We start from the raw sequence: 16,646 nt of genomic DNA, 5'->3' as shown, positions 1-16,646 counted from the left end.
CTACCCGCTTTTCCTAATGCGAAGACCTTGGCGCAGATTTTCATCAGAGAGATTGTAAATTTACATGGGATCCCCACTGATATTGTTTCTGATCAGGGGGTGCAGTTTATTTCCAAATTTTGGAGGACGTTTTGCACTCGTTTGGGGATCCATCTGTCATTCTTTTCAGCATTTCACCTGCAGTGTAATGGGCAAACTGAACTGGTTAACCAGCGTCTTGAGACTTATCTTAGGTGTTTTTGTCTGAAAATCAGGAGGATTGGGTTACCTACTTACCTCTAGCTGAATTAAATTAGCGATAAATAATCGCTGTCATGAGTCTACTGATAAGTTCCCGTTCTTTGGGGCATACAGGTTTTATCCTCAGTTCAGTCCATTTAAAAGGAATCGCTCTTCTGTACTACCTTAAGAAGAACCGTTTTCATCATCAATTACGTCTGCGTGGCAAGGGTTTTCTTATAATTTGAGGAAGATGGTGTCCAAATATATGTAAGATAAGTGGCTGATTGGGGACGTTTGGTGGGTCCAGATCTGTGTATTGGTGACTTGGTGTGGTTGTCCTCAAGAAACATTAAGTTGAAGGTTTCCTCTTGGAAACTGGGTCCCAGGTTCATCAGTTATAAGATTTTGACCATCGTCAACATTGTAGCATTTTGCTTTGCTGCCCACCTTTAGGATAATGTGTTTCATCAATATCTAGTCAAAAAATACTTTGTGTCCTCTGTACCATCACTGCTACCACCATCTCTGGTCATTATGGATGGAAATTTGGAATTTCAAATAGCTAAGATTGTTGATTCTCTCTTAGTTCGTTGATCGCTTCAGTATCTGGTACACTAGAAGGATACGTCCCTGAAGAGAGGATGTGGGTACCAGCATCAGACGTCCGTGCGGCCAAGTTGATCCTGTCTTTTCAAGTGGCACACCCTAATAAACCCAATCCTGAGGTTCTGGAGGTTCCTTGAAGAAGGGAGGGTTCTGTCCCGGGTTTACCGCAACAGAGAGGAGCCAGAAGACCGCAGCGTCTGATTTCTCCTACTCCTGAACTGTTTAGAAGGACTTCTTCATATTAAATGGTGCCAGTTTCTTTTAGCAGTGCAGGGGTTAATCTGCTCAGTTGAGAGCTCTTAGAAGTTTTCTGCATCAAATTTCTCAGCTGTTCACTATTGGCCACTACCCTCTCTCTGGTGGTTTGTGGTTGTTTGTGAAGGCGTTTGGTGGATTTATCTGAGACTGTTGCTAGATTTTGGGTGTGTGCTAATTCCCCTCCTCCAATCCCACGGGTGTTATATCTGATTGACTGGATACTTGGTGACTCTGGTGACTGTGGGGGCAGGTGGGAAAGCGGCTGCTCCACAAGTCTTGGCATCTCCAAGGCTTGCGGGACCATACTCTGCATCTAACACTTCCTCCACTGCTTCTGCCCTTTCCACCTCCTCTAGGACCTCCATGTCTCCCTTAACGAGACACACATTCCAACAGTTCAGAGAGAATCCCACCACCTCCGTATTGCGCAGCCAGGGCTCACCGCAATCAGGCAGTATCTAAAATATAATGCCTTGGAGATCGCAGTCAAACAGCTCAAGAGTTGTGGACAGCTATCCAGGCAGAGTTTGAGCAATGGCTGTCTCCAATGAACATGGAGCCACAGAAGGGTGTGTGTGATAATGGTGTGAACCTGGTTGTGTTTCTGTGCGTTCGGTGGGCACGTCAAAACGACACATCCGCATACATCTGCATGTCCTGCGTAACCCAATGTTAAAGATAGGTAAGCAGGACGCATGCAGAAGTAGGCGGACCTAAACAAAAGAAGTGCAGAAGTGGGCAGAGCTTAGCAAGGAAATACACAGCCCTCCGCAGCTCAGCCGAACACTAATGTGACACCAGCCTTAGTCTAACCTCTGTTGTTGGTAAAATATTTGAAGGGTTTCTGAGGGATGTTATTCTGGATTATCTCAATGAGAATAACTGTTTAACTCCATATCAGCATGGGTTTATGAGGAATCGCTCCTGTCAAACCAATCTAATCAGTTTTTATGAAGAGGTAAGCTATAGACTGGACCAAGGTGAGTCATTGGATGTGGTATATCTTGATTTTTCCAAAGCATTTGATACCGTGCCACACAAGAGGTTGGTACACAAAATGAGAATGCTGGGTCTGGGGGAAAATGTGTGTAAATGGGTAAGTAACAGGCTTAAGCTAGGTTCACATTAGCGTTTGTGTGCACAGCGTTTCGTCTACATGCGCAAACGCTTGTCAAAACACATACAAACGCATGTTTACGCCGCATTTTTTATCTGCATCAGCTTACACATGACGGAAAAAAACCTCTGCGTTTGCTTCCCTTTTTTTCATGCATTTGCGTTTTTTCAGCGTATGTGTTTGGAGAATTTCCTTGGCACAATCCACACCCAATAGGCATGTCTCATTTTCTGGACATTATTATGTGAAAAATGCATGCGCTTCGAACGCATGCATACACATGTCCTTGCGTACGCATACATTCCCATAAACAGTAATGAGTTTATTTGACGCACTCATCCGCATGCGCATGAATGCGCATATTTGACGGATTTTTGCAGCTTCCAAAAATCCAACATGATGTGTTTGCTGGACCCCGCCGCACACCGAAAAACAACGCATGCGTACGCTGACGCATGCGAACTGATGCAAACGCATGCACCATGTTAAGACTCATTCACACGTCAGTATTTGGTCAGTATTTTGCATCAGTGTTTGTATGCCAAAGCCAGGCTTGGAACTTACCGAGACAAAAATATAACTGAAAGACTGACTCCTGTTCCTTGTTTTGGAGACACTCCTGGTTTTGGCATACAAATACTGATGAAATACTGGTGTGTGAAAGAGGCCTGACTATGTTACTATGGCGTTGGTCACACTGTGCTCTGGATACTATGGGGTGATTTCCCACAGTCGCTATGTATGCCGTTGGTCACACTGTGCTCTGTACATGGACACTACCTTCCCATATACCAGTGTTCCCCGACTCTGGTCCTCCAGGCCACCACAGGTCATGTTTCCAGGATTTCCTCAGTATGCCTAGGTGATGGAATTCCCGCCTGTGCAGGTGAGGCAATGATCACCTGTGCAACACTAAGGAAATCCTGAAACCATGACCTGTTGGTGGCCTGGAGGACTGGAGTTGGGGCATAGCCCATGACGGTCCATCCATCCGCCTCGGGCACACACAGCCGTGCACTGTACATGGAGCCTCCGGCACTGACAGTGTTAGTCACAGAGGCCGCCCACCCGTGACGTCACGGCCCCAGCTTCCTGCCGTTGTACGCTGACCGGCGGGCTTCCCTCTACAGCGGGGCTTTGGTGAGGGCTACACATGGACCGGAGCGCACAGTGTCCCCTGCACAAGTGACGGCCGCAGCGGAATGGCGGCTGCTTACTTGTATTAATAAGAGCCATTTGTAAGGAAGGAGCGGAGGGAAACAATGGGACTCCCAGCAGCGGCTCTGCTCCTCTGCGTGGTGTAGCGGGACTGGCGCTGGCACAAGTGTTGGCATGTGGCCGTGCTGAGTAGTGACCCATTGTGTGCCGTCTGGCTCTGATGGGCAGGCCGTCCCCACGCCCTCCGGCTGGCATCACCCTCTCGGGGTGCCCTGTGTGGCTGGATCTAATAGGTGCCAATCTGCGCTGGGGATAATGGAGTGCCAGCCCTGAGTGCCCACCCAGCAGGGAAGGATGTCGGATCCCAGTTACTGGACAGCGTTCCATGGCTGCAAAGGCCACCTGGCGAAAGGGGCATTGCTGCAGCGCTCCAAGAGGTGAGATGTGCAGGGTGGTGTGCGGTTTGGCCTCAGGGTGGTGTGCGGTTTGGCCCCAGGGTGGTGTGCGGTTTGGCCCCAGGGGCGGGGTTGCGGTTTGGCCCCAGGGTGGGGTTGCGGTTTGGCCCCAGGGGCGGGGTTGCGGTTTGGCCCCAGGGTGGGGTTGCGGTTTGGCCCCAGGGTGGGGTTGCGGTTTGGCCCCAGGGTGGGGTTGCGGTTTGGCCTCAGGGTGGTGTGCGGTTTGGCCTCAGGGTGGTGTGCGGTTTGGCCCCAGGGGCGGGGTTGCGGTTTGGCCCCAGGGTGGGGGTGCGGTTTGGCCCCAGGGTGGGGTTGCGGTTTGGCCTCAGGGTGGTGTGCGGTTTGGCCCCAGGGTGGGGGTGCGGTTTGGCCCCAGGGTGGGGTTGCGGTTTGGCCTCAGGGTGGTGTGCGGTTTGGCCCCAGGGTGGGGTTGCGGTTTGGCCTCAGGGTGGTGTGCGGTTTGGCCTCAGGGTGGTGTGCGGTTTGGCCCCAGGGGCGGGGGTGCGGTTTGGCCCCAGGGGCGGGGGTGCGGTTTGGCCCCAGGGGCGGGGGTGCGGTTTGGCCCCAGGGGCGGGGGTGCGGTTTGGCCCCAGGGGCGGGGGTGCGGTTTGGCCCCAGGGGCGGGGGTGCGGTTTGGCCCCAGGGGCGGGGGTGCGGTTTGGCCCCAGGGGCGGGGTTGCGGTTTGGCCCCAGGGGCGGGGTTGCGGTTTGGCCCCAGGGGCGGGGTTGCGGTTTGGCCCCAGGGGCGGGGTTGCGGTTTGGCCCCAGGGGCGGGGTTGCGGTGGCTGCCGGGTGGGTTGTACGGATGCTGTTTGCTACTTGAACACGTTTCTGTGTAACGGCTCTTAGGTCAGAAGCTTATAATAATGAGTTTCATGAAGTGCTCCAGTGGTTTGCAGTCACTCCATATCCCATTATGTCTGATCCTATCTGCATGGATTTGCTGTTCTCAGTACAGGTGATATGGCGCCCATGGTGTGATGGCAGGTACCTGGGCAGGCTGAAGGGCTCCCCGCAGCACATATGTGATGTGCATGAACCAGGCTGCACTGCGAGCAATCAAGCATGAGATTGCCCTTGTACTTGCCACCATTTACAGCCACCCTGCACAAAATGTTCTCCTTATACGCCCTTGATTGATGCTCTGTCAGCTAGGACTACATAGCTGTTTTAACCACACGACATTCTGTAAGAGTTGTCCACTACTTTTTCTTGGGGGGGAAAAAAGCAAATCTATTCTCGCAGTCCCCTGCTGGTCGTCTCGCTTCAGAAACCTGAGTCGGATCCTTTTCTGGGGGCACTTGGCACAGATATGAGGATAGGTGGGTGTGTATGATTTGTTCCTTTCAGGCACACTGGACTCAATAGTGTGATCTTATAGGGGAGTTTCCCCACTGTGATATTGAGGAGCTATCCTTTGAATACATCAATATCATCTTGGTGGAGGCCGGGCACCTGGAACCTCTGTCACCTCCAGCTGAGAGCCCATGGGGGTGCCGGGTGTCTGATCCCTCCAAACTGATATCCATGGCATATCCAACTTTAAAGTTGTGATGCGGACTATACCCGAGAGAGCGATTTCTGCCAACTCCACCATAAACCTGCAGAGTCAGCTCAGCCAAGCATATTTCAATAGGGAGAATAGAACCCGCCAGACGCCCGGCTCCACCTTCTATGCTGCGGGGCTGATGGGATCTGGAAACGTTCTGTGTGCTGTAATATTCAGGGCTCTGATAGAATGGTCAAATCCTACTAGATCCCCCTTATCAGTGCTCTGCATGTGGAACAGAGAGGTCACTGATCACCTCAGCTTCCCTTCTGGCCATGTCTGGGGATCTGTGATCTCATCAGAGACTTTAGGGATATGGGCACACTCGGGATTTTGATGGGGGTTTTTTTGAGGATATCCTCTCCAAAATTTCTCGGAGAAACATAAGTAAAGTTTTTATGAGAAATCCACTTTGCTGTTCACATGATTACAGTATTTGTTTTTCTGAAGGTTTTTGTAAAACACTTGCTGGGAAAAAAAAACATAAGTGCAGATCCCAAGCCTTCAAAAACTTTTCGAGGAATGGTCCAAGAAAAGAAAAATGTCTCCAAAATCACTTTGAACTCTTCAAAAACTGTGAACATGGCCTAAAATCATGTCCTCAGCACTTTCTCTTTTTTTTTTTTTTTTTTTTTAAGTCCACCCCTTTAGCCCCCCCCTGGTTTTTCAGCTCTGTTCTTGTGGTTGGTTGGGGTTGTAGATGGTGGTCCTGCACTTGGCCTGGTGGTAGGACAATAGTTCCACTCTCGTATGGCTGCTCTAATAGACCGTTAATGGATCACTTTTCCAATGGGGAAAGCTACTTGGCACTGCAGCGGCTCAGCAGGCGTTACAGGGCTACCATTAATATGAGAGCGATGAGGGTCTGGCACCCCCTATGATCTGCTGATGTCCGTGCTGGAAGCAGATAGACGTAAGCAATGTATGCAGCAGAACGTCGCAGCTCCGAACGTTGCAGGCTATCTCCTATGGAACGGCGGTGCTCCACTATGCTCATTGCTTCCATCCGGAGCAGATCACTGATCGACGTGGGTGCCATTGACCGATGATATGGACAAGTCATCAATATGTTAGTAATCTCGGACTACCCCTTTTAATACTCCAAAAAACTTTGGTGGTAACGCTCTCATACCATTGGCTGAATAATTAGATGTGTTTTCACTTAGTTTTCCGTTTGCATAGTGCAATGATCTAATGTTCTGAAACCATCAACAAGTCAGATAAACTAAATAATAAAACTGTGCAAAGTTTGGCCCCAATTTGTATGAAGTCACCAGAAAGCATGAGATGTATTAAAATAAATGATTCTGCTGACCTGGTAAATTGGCTGTCAGGCTTTATCTGTCATGCAGTAATGATACTTTATGTACTCTTAAGCCCCCGTTACACTAAACGATGTCCCAGCGATCCCACCAACGATCCGACATGATGGGATCGCTGGGACATCGTTAGGCTGATCGCTGGTGAGCTGTCACATAAACAGCCCCAGCGATCAGGACCAGCGATGCTGGTTTCTAATGTAAACGTCGGGTATCCAGGAGCCGCGCGACTCCTGGAAACCCGCTGTTTACCTTGGAAACTGGCGTGCATGCTGGTTTCCAATGTAAACATCAGGTATCTAAGAGCCGCGTGACTACTGGATACCCGACGTTTACATTAGAAACCAGCGTCGCTGATCGTTGGTCTCTCGCTGCCACACGCAGCGATGCGTGTTGGCCAGCGGGAGACCAGCGATCGAAAAACGGCCCAGGCCGCTCGAGCACGATCAGCGATAACCGGCAGGGGGGCAGGTCGCTGATCCCCGTCACACACAGTGATCTCGCTGGCGAGATCGCTGATGTGTCACAAAATCAGCGATCTCGCTAGCGAGATTGCTGTGTGTGACGGGACCCTTAGGTGACTGCCTCAGCCAATCGGCGGCTTTGGCTGTGATGATGGCATTGGTAATCCAGGTGTCACTAAATGCATACAAGGGATTTTGTGAGCGTGGCCATATGAATCCAAAAAGATCTTGACATGACTGGTGCTTTGCACCTGTCCCTGGTGTAGAAGCGTCTTGCCTTGCATGGTCTCGGCAAGATTGTGCACAGTAACCTACAGACAGTGTCAGGTCAGTGCCGTTACACTGACTAAAATGATATCTTGATTGATGAAATCCATCCTGTGGCTGTTCTTAATCTTTTCAGTTTTATGTTAATGATATGCCTGTGTCCTAAGGTGGGGTTGGTGTATGTGCGCTCTGATCCTATATTAATAATGCAGACTGCTGACAGCTCACTGATCTCTCACTGACTGACCCACTAGTTTACATAATGAATACCGGCCATGTCACCTGCGCTGCAGCATAATCGCATGGTTAGTCTAAGTTCACACTTGCGGATGGTTGCGTACGTCCTCCCATAAGCCCCGCCTAGTTCCGCATGTCTCCTGCGTACCTATCTTTAACATTCAGTACACAGGGACATACGTTGTATGCGGATGCATCAGCATGCAGCATTTTGACATGCCCGCTGAACGCACAGAAATGCAGCATGTCGCATTTCCGTGCAGTCGGCGGGCACGTCAAAACGCCACATGCGGTCACACGCATGTCCCTCCGTACCCAGTGTTAAAGATAGGTACGCAGGAGACATGCGGAACTAGGGAGGACGTACGCAACCATCCGCAGACCAGCCATACGCATGTGTGAACTTGGCCTTACTGTGCATTTAATCAATTTGAAAATGGCGCCTGCATAGTAGCAGCCATTGGTTTGTATAGAGATCCGATAGCTGTTGTTGGTGTGCGCGGGCAGCGCAATCTTGGTGGAGGCCTTTTTTTTTTTTTTTTTCTTTTTTTTTTCTTCAGCATGATGGCCCCCTCCGGCGCCTGCACAACAGCAGCAGTCAGATCTTTATACAGACCAATAGCTGCTACTGCGCAGGCGCCATTTTCAAAAATTTTTTCCCTCGCTCAAGTAAATCTGCAAAAGGGATTAAGTGCACAGTAACCATTCGATTATGCAGCGCAGATGCTGCGACCCCAGCGCCTGCCTGCAGAAGCGTTTGTTTTGGTTTTTTTAATTCAGGATGTGCTGGTATTCATTATGTAAACTAGTGGGCAGGTCAGTGAGGGATCAGTGACCTGTCAGCAGTCTGCATTATGAACAGCTAAGCAGAGCACCACATGCACCAACCCCGCCTTAGGACACGGTCATATCATTAACACAACTGAAAATAAAGATTAAGAACCAGCCACAAGACTGATTTCATCAACCCAGGTTTCATTTTATTCCTTACTAGCTGAAGAGCCCGGCGCTGCCCTGGCATAGTAACTAAATACGGTTCAACAAATATCTCTCTAGCCCCGCCCACTCCGCATAGCCACATTCACTATAATATCCCACATCATCCCGTCAGCCAGAGCCACCGGACTACTACCCCTAATATCCCACATCATCCCGTCAGCCAGAGCCACCGGACTACTACCCCTAATATCCCACATCATCCCGTCAGCCAGAGCTACCGGACTACTAATATCCCACATCATCCCGTCAGCCAGAGCTACCGGACTACTAATATCCCACATCATCCCGTCAGCCAGAGCCACCGGACTACTACCCCTAATATCCCACATCATCCCGTCAGCCAGAGCCACCGGACTACTACCCCTAATATCCCACATCATCCCGTCAGCCAGAGCCACCGGACTACTACCCCTAATATCCCACATCATCCCGTCAGCCAGAGCCACCGGACTACTACCCCTAATATCCCACATCATCCCATCAGCCTTGGGTGAGAACCAGAGGTCTGAATGGAGCGTTCCTAAATTCCATACCGGGGACCCCTTTAAGAGACTATATTATTGACTAGCGGTCGTAGTTAACCTATACTATTTAGTGAAGTCTTTCAAAGACCAGTAACTGCAAAGTTGAATTATGTGACTTGTAGGAGTTAATAGCCTATGCTGTGTCCCACAACGGAGGTTTTTCAGTTCATATGTTAATTTTAATTATTTGATCAATAAAATTATGCTTTTTTTTATTAATTTTCAATTGTGCTGTTTCTGCGCTCCGGTTTTTATAACCTGTGGTGGGACAGATGGGTTGTGATAAGTGATTTATTGGCACATTATATATTTCTTGGATCTTATTTGATTCAATAATAATCCCTTTAAGAGAACCTGGGGTCAGAACCAGAACGCTTAGTGGAATTGCCCTAACTTCCGTACTGAGGATCCCTTTAAGAGGAGCCTGGGGTCAGAACCAAAGCGCTGGATGGATTTGCCCCGACTTCCTTACCAGAGATCCCTTTAAGAGGGAGGATGTGTGATGGGTATATGGGCACAGGAGGGGGTGATTCATTTGTCATATGCTCTCTGCTCCTTTCTGGGGGGCAGACAATGGCTGGGAGCTTGGGTTTCCAGGGTTACTAGATTTCTCCCACCAGGTCAATGTCTGCTGAGGTGTTGTCGAGTGAGAAAACTGTTGCTCATAGCAACCAATCACAGCTCAGCTTCTTTTAAACAGCTCTGGTGAAATGAGAGATGCTTAGTGATTGGTTGGTGATGCACACAGTCACACACACACACATTCAATTAGATAGATATATATATATATATATATATATCTATCTAGCTGAAGAGCCCGGAGTTGCCCAGCATAGTATCCCCTGTATATACCTGTATGTCATATCCTTTTGTATATAGTATAAACACCTGTATGTCATCTCCCCTGTATATAGTATATACCTGTATGTCATCTCCTCCTTTATGTAGTATACACCTGTATGACGTGTCCTGTATATACGTGTATGTCATCTCCTCCTGTATATAGTGTATACCTGTCATCTCCCCCGGTATATACTTGTATAACATGACCTGTATATAATGTCCCCCTGCATATAGTATATACCTGTATGTCATCTACTCCTGTATGTAGTACAGGGTGGGCCATTTACAGTATATGGATACACCTGGGTGGGCCATTTATATGGATTAACCTAAATTAAATGGGAATGGTTGGTGATATCAACTTCCTGTTTGTGGCACATTAGTATATGGGAGGGGGAAAACTTTTCAAAATGGGTGGTGACCATGGTGGCCATTTTGGATTCCAACTTTATAAATGGCCCACCCTGTATATACGTGTCATCTCCTCAGCTATTTATAGTATATTCGTGTCCTCTCCTCCTGTATATAGTATATACGTGTCCTCTCCTCTTGTATATAGTGTAAACCTGTGTCCTCTCCCCCTATACGTAGTATACACCTGTACGTCTCGCAGGTTCCCTCCTGTCTGTACACGGTGGAGGCACAGTGATCGTCTGCAGAAATGCTAATAAGAACTTAAAAAGCCTTTTCTGTTCTCTACATGAATGACCCGGTGCGAGAGCTCCCGGGGTTGTTGGGGAAATTGGAACTTTTTGTGAAATTCTCAGGGTTTAAAATCAACAGATCAAAATGCGAGATTATGTTCCTTAAGAACCAGGCGGGCACTAAAGCTAGCCATTCTGGTTTGTCTGAGACTCTGGGAATTTCATTGGCAAAAGAATCCATAAGGTATCTGGGAATACAATTGGCGAGATCAACGGGATTGATATATAGCCTAAATTATGGCCCCTCATTAGCAAAATGGAACATAAATTAAAAAGATGGGTAGGGCTCCTGTTGGTGTTGGGGAGGTGCCGCCTGGTCAAAATGATGAGCTTTTTGAAATTGCTGTATCTTCTCCAGACTCTCCCTCTATTGCTGAAACAGGTTGATTTGGAAAGACTCAATTGAGCCTTCACTAGGTTTGTTTGGCAGGTGAAACTTCCAAGGATTAAATTGGGGATGTTAATGTTACCTAAGGATCAGGTGGGATAAGCTTCCCTGACGTATTCTGGACTGGATTAAAGGCACAAGCAGACATTCGGACTTCGATTTAGTATCTGAGTTAAGTAGACTGTGGAAATTCGTTTTAGTGCTGCATACTTCTAGAACCCAGACCCCTCCACTACTCAAGTCTATGGTAGTTTCTAGAGACACGATAGCAGCTTAGAAGGCGGCATATCCAGGTTTTCCCCTGGGGAGGGAAAATAGAATGTTTGCAGCTTGGAGGGAAGGAGGGATTCATTCATTGAGGGATTTATTCCATGCATCAGTCACGATGGCTAAATGGGAAGGAGATCATAGACAAGTTGCACTTACCAGAAGTACATTTCCTGCAATATAAGCAGTTGAAACATCATGTCTTGGACGCCCTTATTAAAGTCGAAGCTGAGTATGTGGACAATACTTGGGATGAAGTGATGTCGTTAGATTTAGAGGAGACTAATATATCCTCCATCTATGCAATACTGGGGAGCACCTGTTACCCTCAGGTACAAAGAACATAGTTGGCGCTCCCAGCCCCTGAATGGGGGATTCAGAGATGGGGATGAAATTTGAGGGGGTTGGAAAGCAGTACGTGAAAATATATTTAATGAAAGATGGAGAGATTTGTACTTCAGGGTTATACATAGGGCTATTATGGGGTTCAATATTTCATCTAGAGGTACCTTGGTCGATAGAATCCAATTTTGCCCCAAATGCAAGATGCAGGACACAGATCTGCTGCATGGACTATGGGATTGTAGGGAAATGCAGGGAATTTGGAAAGCAGACCAAAGGTTAATGAAAGATATGATAGGAGTCTGGATGGCATTAGATCCAAAGATCTGGAGTTTGCACGGTTTGGCAGGACTTACGGTAGATTGGGAAAATCAGATGCGCAGATGTTCCACATGATTGCATTAGTGACAAAAAGAATACTCGGGATGGCTGAACTCAACGGTCCCCACAATTAAAGATGTGGTGGACGAGGCTCGCAGGGCCCTGATTTCTGAAAGGATTGAAGCGGAAAGAGATGTGGCTAAAGAGGCGGAGAAATTCTTCACTAAATGGAGGCGGTTTATAACGAATTTACTTTCTAGGTCAGATATCCGGTCGATTTTCCTTCCCTTCCGAGGGTCAAGTTGGTACCTCATGGAAGAATTGCAGGGGACCTTGGGAGAATTAAAGTTGGACTTTTAAATTCCTTGGGAAATTGATGGAGAGCCACTATGTAGGAAACTGACTTTCATTTCATGATTGGTCTAAACCCTTTTTAGGCTGTGTGCCCACATTGCGTTTTTGAAGCGTTTGTTCCAGATTAGACTCTTCAGAAATGCTTAAAATAAGCATCCCATTCATTTTAATGCATTTTTGCATTTTTGTTCCAATTGATGCGTTTTTTTTCCCCGCATAGGAAACGCTTAGCGGCTAAAAACGCAGCATGTTCATTATTTTCCGCTTCAGTCCACGTTTTTAGCCGTTTCCTATAGTCCAGAAGACGTGCGGAAAAAACGCATCAAAAACTGCGGTTTTTAAGCAAAAAAAAAAAACGGAAAAAAGACGCGCGTTTTCTAGGAAGGAGTAGCGTTTTCTATCAGTTTAAAAACGCTAACATGGGCGCATAGCCTTACTCTCGCAACATGGACCTGTGGGAGGGGAGTGTTTTATTATAGCACCTGATGTTAATCTGCTGTTTTTCCCGCTGTATTATTAATCTATAATTTGGGAGCTCGGTTTTGTATACTAGTAAGTAGTAAGTCATAGTAAGTACACCAGTCTAATGGGGTCTAAAAGATCTGTTTTATTAGTATTTACAGTTTGTATTATGAATTCTAGTGATGTTGGACCCCAACAGTCCTAGTTGTGACAAACCCTAAGGATACGACGACATTACCATTGTAGATAAAAACGCCTTTAACAGTCGTGTCCAATGGAACAGTACTAACTGGTGATATTACTGATTTATGGCCCATTGTTGGATGGAAATTCCCCCTAATAATTGTCACACAATTTGCTACTGACACTTCCCATCTTTCTAATTTATGATTAACTATTATTAACCTCTCGAATCACTTTGTCCTGTTAGATTTTCCTCATTTACCTTCACACCAACATTTGGGAAGTCGGCAGATCCTCGCAGCAGTCCTTCCCATGTGACCAAACAGCCTATGATTGGCCGCAGCAGTCACATGGGATAGAACATTTTTCATGCGCACAGACTGGAGAAATCGTTTTATTTATCTTTTACACATCCTCAACGACCTTTACTTTGTTGCATATTTATTAAATATGTATTTAAAGCTGTATTATTTATGCAGGGTGCAGTTCTGCAAAATGGGTCAATTTTTGGCTAGAAAATGAGATGAGAAAAAAGTGAAACCATTTTTCTAGGGCAATGTATGACAGAAAATCAGCAAAGCCAAAAATGTAAACGCCCAGCCTTGTAATTTTCGAGTGTTAGCTTAGCAGTAAGATAACGTTCTAGTGGATGAATACCGGCTGTGGATCAGGCAGCAGATGGTTTGAACCTCGGAGCAGACACCCCCTCTTCTTTGTTCTTAAACATCTGGCGCCTAAATCACATGACTACAAAGCCCTTTGGAGCTGTTAGTCCTCTTTAACTCTTACTTGTATAGAAAAAAAATGAAATCTTCTTCTGTTGGTTATGCTTTTACCATTTGGTCTTAACGGGATTTTCCTGTCTCCGATGATAGTCACTCTGTGACTGCAGACTGCCGTATCATGACATTGGGTAATGTGCACACTGTCACAATTCCCCTGTGTGTGAGTGATCATGTGACCACATGTATCTGATTTACATATTTGCGATCACATGCCGACTAGTCTCCTGCACTTCTCTCAATTCTCTTCTGTTGACAGGAGCTTCATGAGTCTAGTTGGCATGTGATCGCAAGCATGGAAATAATATACATGCGGTGACATGACCGCCAGCTCACATGGGTAATAAGGGGAATCATGACTGTCATCATTTGGCTGCTTGCACTCGCATAGAATGACTGCAGACTTTTTTCTCGAGACCCTCTTAAGATCTTACACGCTAGCAAATGTATACCCTGTTATTTGACGTTGTGTACTTCTAAAATCATCACTTTGGACCAAAAATAAATCTTGAATTTGATGGGCCACTTACACAGTAACGCCCTACAATCCAGAAGTCAAATCACCAGTGCCCTATGGGCATGAGTATGTAGGCAGGCCACATAATTATATGTTCAGGTATTTAAAGCTTCATCTATAATAGCATAGCATTTCCGAGCTCCCTTTTAACCAGTTTAAGACCAGGCCGTTTAATGACATTCCAGACCGTTGTTCAAATATTCAATTTTTGTGTCTTTTTTTTCATATTACATGGGGCTCTATTTTTTTTTTTAATTTGTTTATTAAACAACAAACAGATGTACACATTTTGTAAATAACCAATGCAATGTATACACGATCATCATAATATCTGGTAAAGGAAGAAAACCAACAAGTTTGTACATTGAGTTATTTGTACAGATCTCAGTTTCCCAGGTCCTCACTCTCTTGCGAGGCCTATGGATTATCTAAGAGTAGTTACAAGAACCCGTTATTCGTCTATACAGATGTTTGGCTATGCATAGCCCAGAATGATACATTACAGCCAATATATCTAACATAATACAAAAAACTACTATGCCAAAACCCCCTCCATAGCACTGATGACATTATAAACCTATAACGTGTAAGTCAATATAGTCTTCACTACAGCTATTATATTAATAACAGACCACTATCTACGCATTGTTATAGTAGGGTGAGATGTACTCCATACATCCCAAATTTTCTGAAACTTCCCCAAGCAACCCCTATTCTGGTACAGTGTCTGCCCGTAAGGTATAATTGAATTTACTAGTTCAATCCAGGCTCTAACAGAAGGATGTTTATTACCCATCCAGCGTAAGGCCTATATTTTCCTGGCTAAAAAAGTGTCTCCCACAGGAAAATTGTGTCCCCATATCTCTTCCTCCAGCACACCAAACAGACATACCAAGGGAGTGAGAGGAACAGGAGTATCTATGAGGGAGGTTAACAACGAGGTCACCTCGCTCTAAAAAGATAGAGTAGTTGGGCACCCCCACACCATATGTGTAAAATCCGCATCCATTGTATGACATCTTAAACATTCTGAGGATTGGGACCACCCCATTCTAAATAGCCGTAGTGGGGTCAGATATGACTGGTGGACTATATACATTTGTGTCATTTTATTATTGGCCGAGGACCAAGGATCTCCTCTCCTCCCAATCTTTATTTTGGATATTTGGAACTAGAGACCTCCACCTCTCCCTTACTAACAATAAAGCAGAGTCAGAGCCCACAGACAACATATAAGTATTTAAGGTAGAAATAAGACCCTGGGGGCCTTGTGACTTGAGAATCCCTATCAAAGTAAAGGACGATATTGCTTGGGTCGTATTTCTGTTACGTAAGTGTGTTGAATTGCTGGTCTAAGCTGTAGGTATCGAAATAACTGGGTCCTCGGGACACCGTGTTTAGGGGGCTTTATTTTTGACACTGTCATATTCTTTTTATTTTTTTGCTGATATTGGGCAATATCGATGGGAAAATAAGGGAAACTATTATCTTTTTCCCAATTTCTTTTAATATTTTTTTTAAATGTATTACAATGGTCACCTCCACTTTGTTCCCATCCCATTCTGTAACAATTATTTTTATATATTGAATGCAAGGTTGCTTTTTTTTTTACACTGCAGTGGTGGAGCTAGTAACAGTGATTGGGATTGACAATGGAATTTTTAGCATTTAAATTTTAATTTAGTTTACTTATTAAGCCCCCATAACGTCATTACAAAAAAATTTGCGGTGGGGGGGAGATTATTTCAATATTTAATTTTTTTTTTTTTTTTTTTTATTTTCACCTTGTATCCCTTGTAACTGGGGGTGGTATATTAGCCCAAGTTACAAGGGAAATGCAACCCCTTGACTGCATATCAGAGCTGTGTGGGTCTCTTATGACCCAGCGGGGCTCCTGTTTCCTCTGTATATTAAGCAATCACATGACCTCCGGGCATGGAGTAGGACGTGCCGTCGGCGCTCTTTATTACTAAAGTACACTGTTTAGCTCTATATATACATTGATAGAGACTGTAATAAACAGTCTGTGTCTTAGAATGTCACTGCCGAGTGGAAACCCATCCTTCACATGCTGGTGTGTTTTTTTTTTTTTTTTTTTTTTCCGTAAGCAAGGAACAGTCCGAATTTGAAGTTTCATCAGTGTTTGGTCCAAGTTTCATAGTTTTTCTTTTCTCAGATGAAAAGAAAAACTTATGCAGGCTTCTCAGCCTTCTCATATCAAACTGTCCTTGAAAAATTGGCAGCAAACAAATGGCATCAGAGTATCCATAAATATGTATTGGCGAGTTCTATCCAACAGTCTGATCAG

The 16,646-nt window shown here is 45.9% G+C and overlaps 1 protein-coding gene across 9 annotated transcripts in view; it reads left to right on the top strand.

Annotated features, from left to right (window-relative positions):
• MAST3 (microtubule associated serine/threonine kinase 3) overlaps positions 1 to 16,646 on the top strand; it is a 228,411-nt gene that overhangs the window by 102,587 nt on the left and 109,178 nt on the right. For 2 of the 9 annotated variants that reach the window (XM_073545053.1, XM_073545049.1), the window contains exon 1: positions 3,116 to 3,798. The exons of the other annotated variants lie outside the window; for them this stretch is intronic. In XM_073545053.1, the coding sequence (XP_073401154.1) occupies positions 3,716 to 3,798 (83 nt within the window). In that variant the 5' untranslated portion in view covers positions 3,116 to 3,715. Of the gene's footprint in view, positions 1 to 3,115; positions 3,799 to 16,646 lie in introns of those variants that run through there. 9 annotated transcript variants of the gene reach the window in all.

This window comes from Dendrobates tinctorius, unplaced genomic scaffold (assembly GCF_039654945.1).
Source record: "Dendrobates tinctorius isolate UK_male_01 unplaced genomic scaffold, ASM3965494v1 ptg000011l, whole genome shotgun sequence".
In the NCBI taxonomy this organism is placed as follows: domain Eukaryota; kingdom Metazoa; phylum Chordata; class Amphibia; order Anura; family Dendrobatidae; genus Dendrobates; species Dendrobates tinctorius.
The sequence above is the reverse complement of the archived record's forward strand: the minus strand, read 5'-3'. Positions and strand labels throughout refer to the sequence as shown.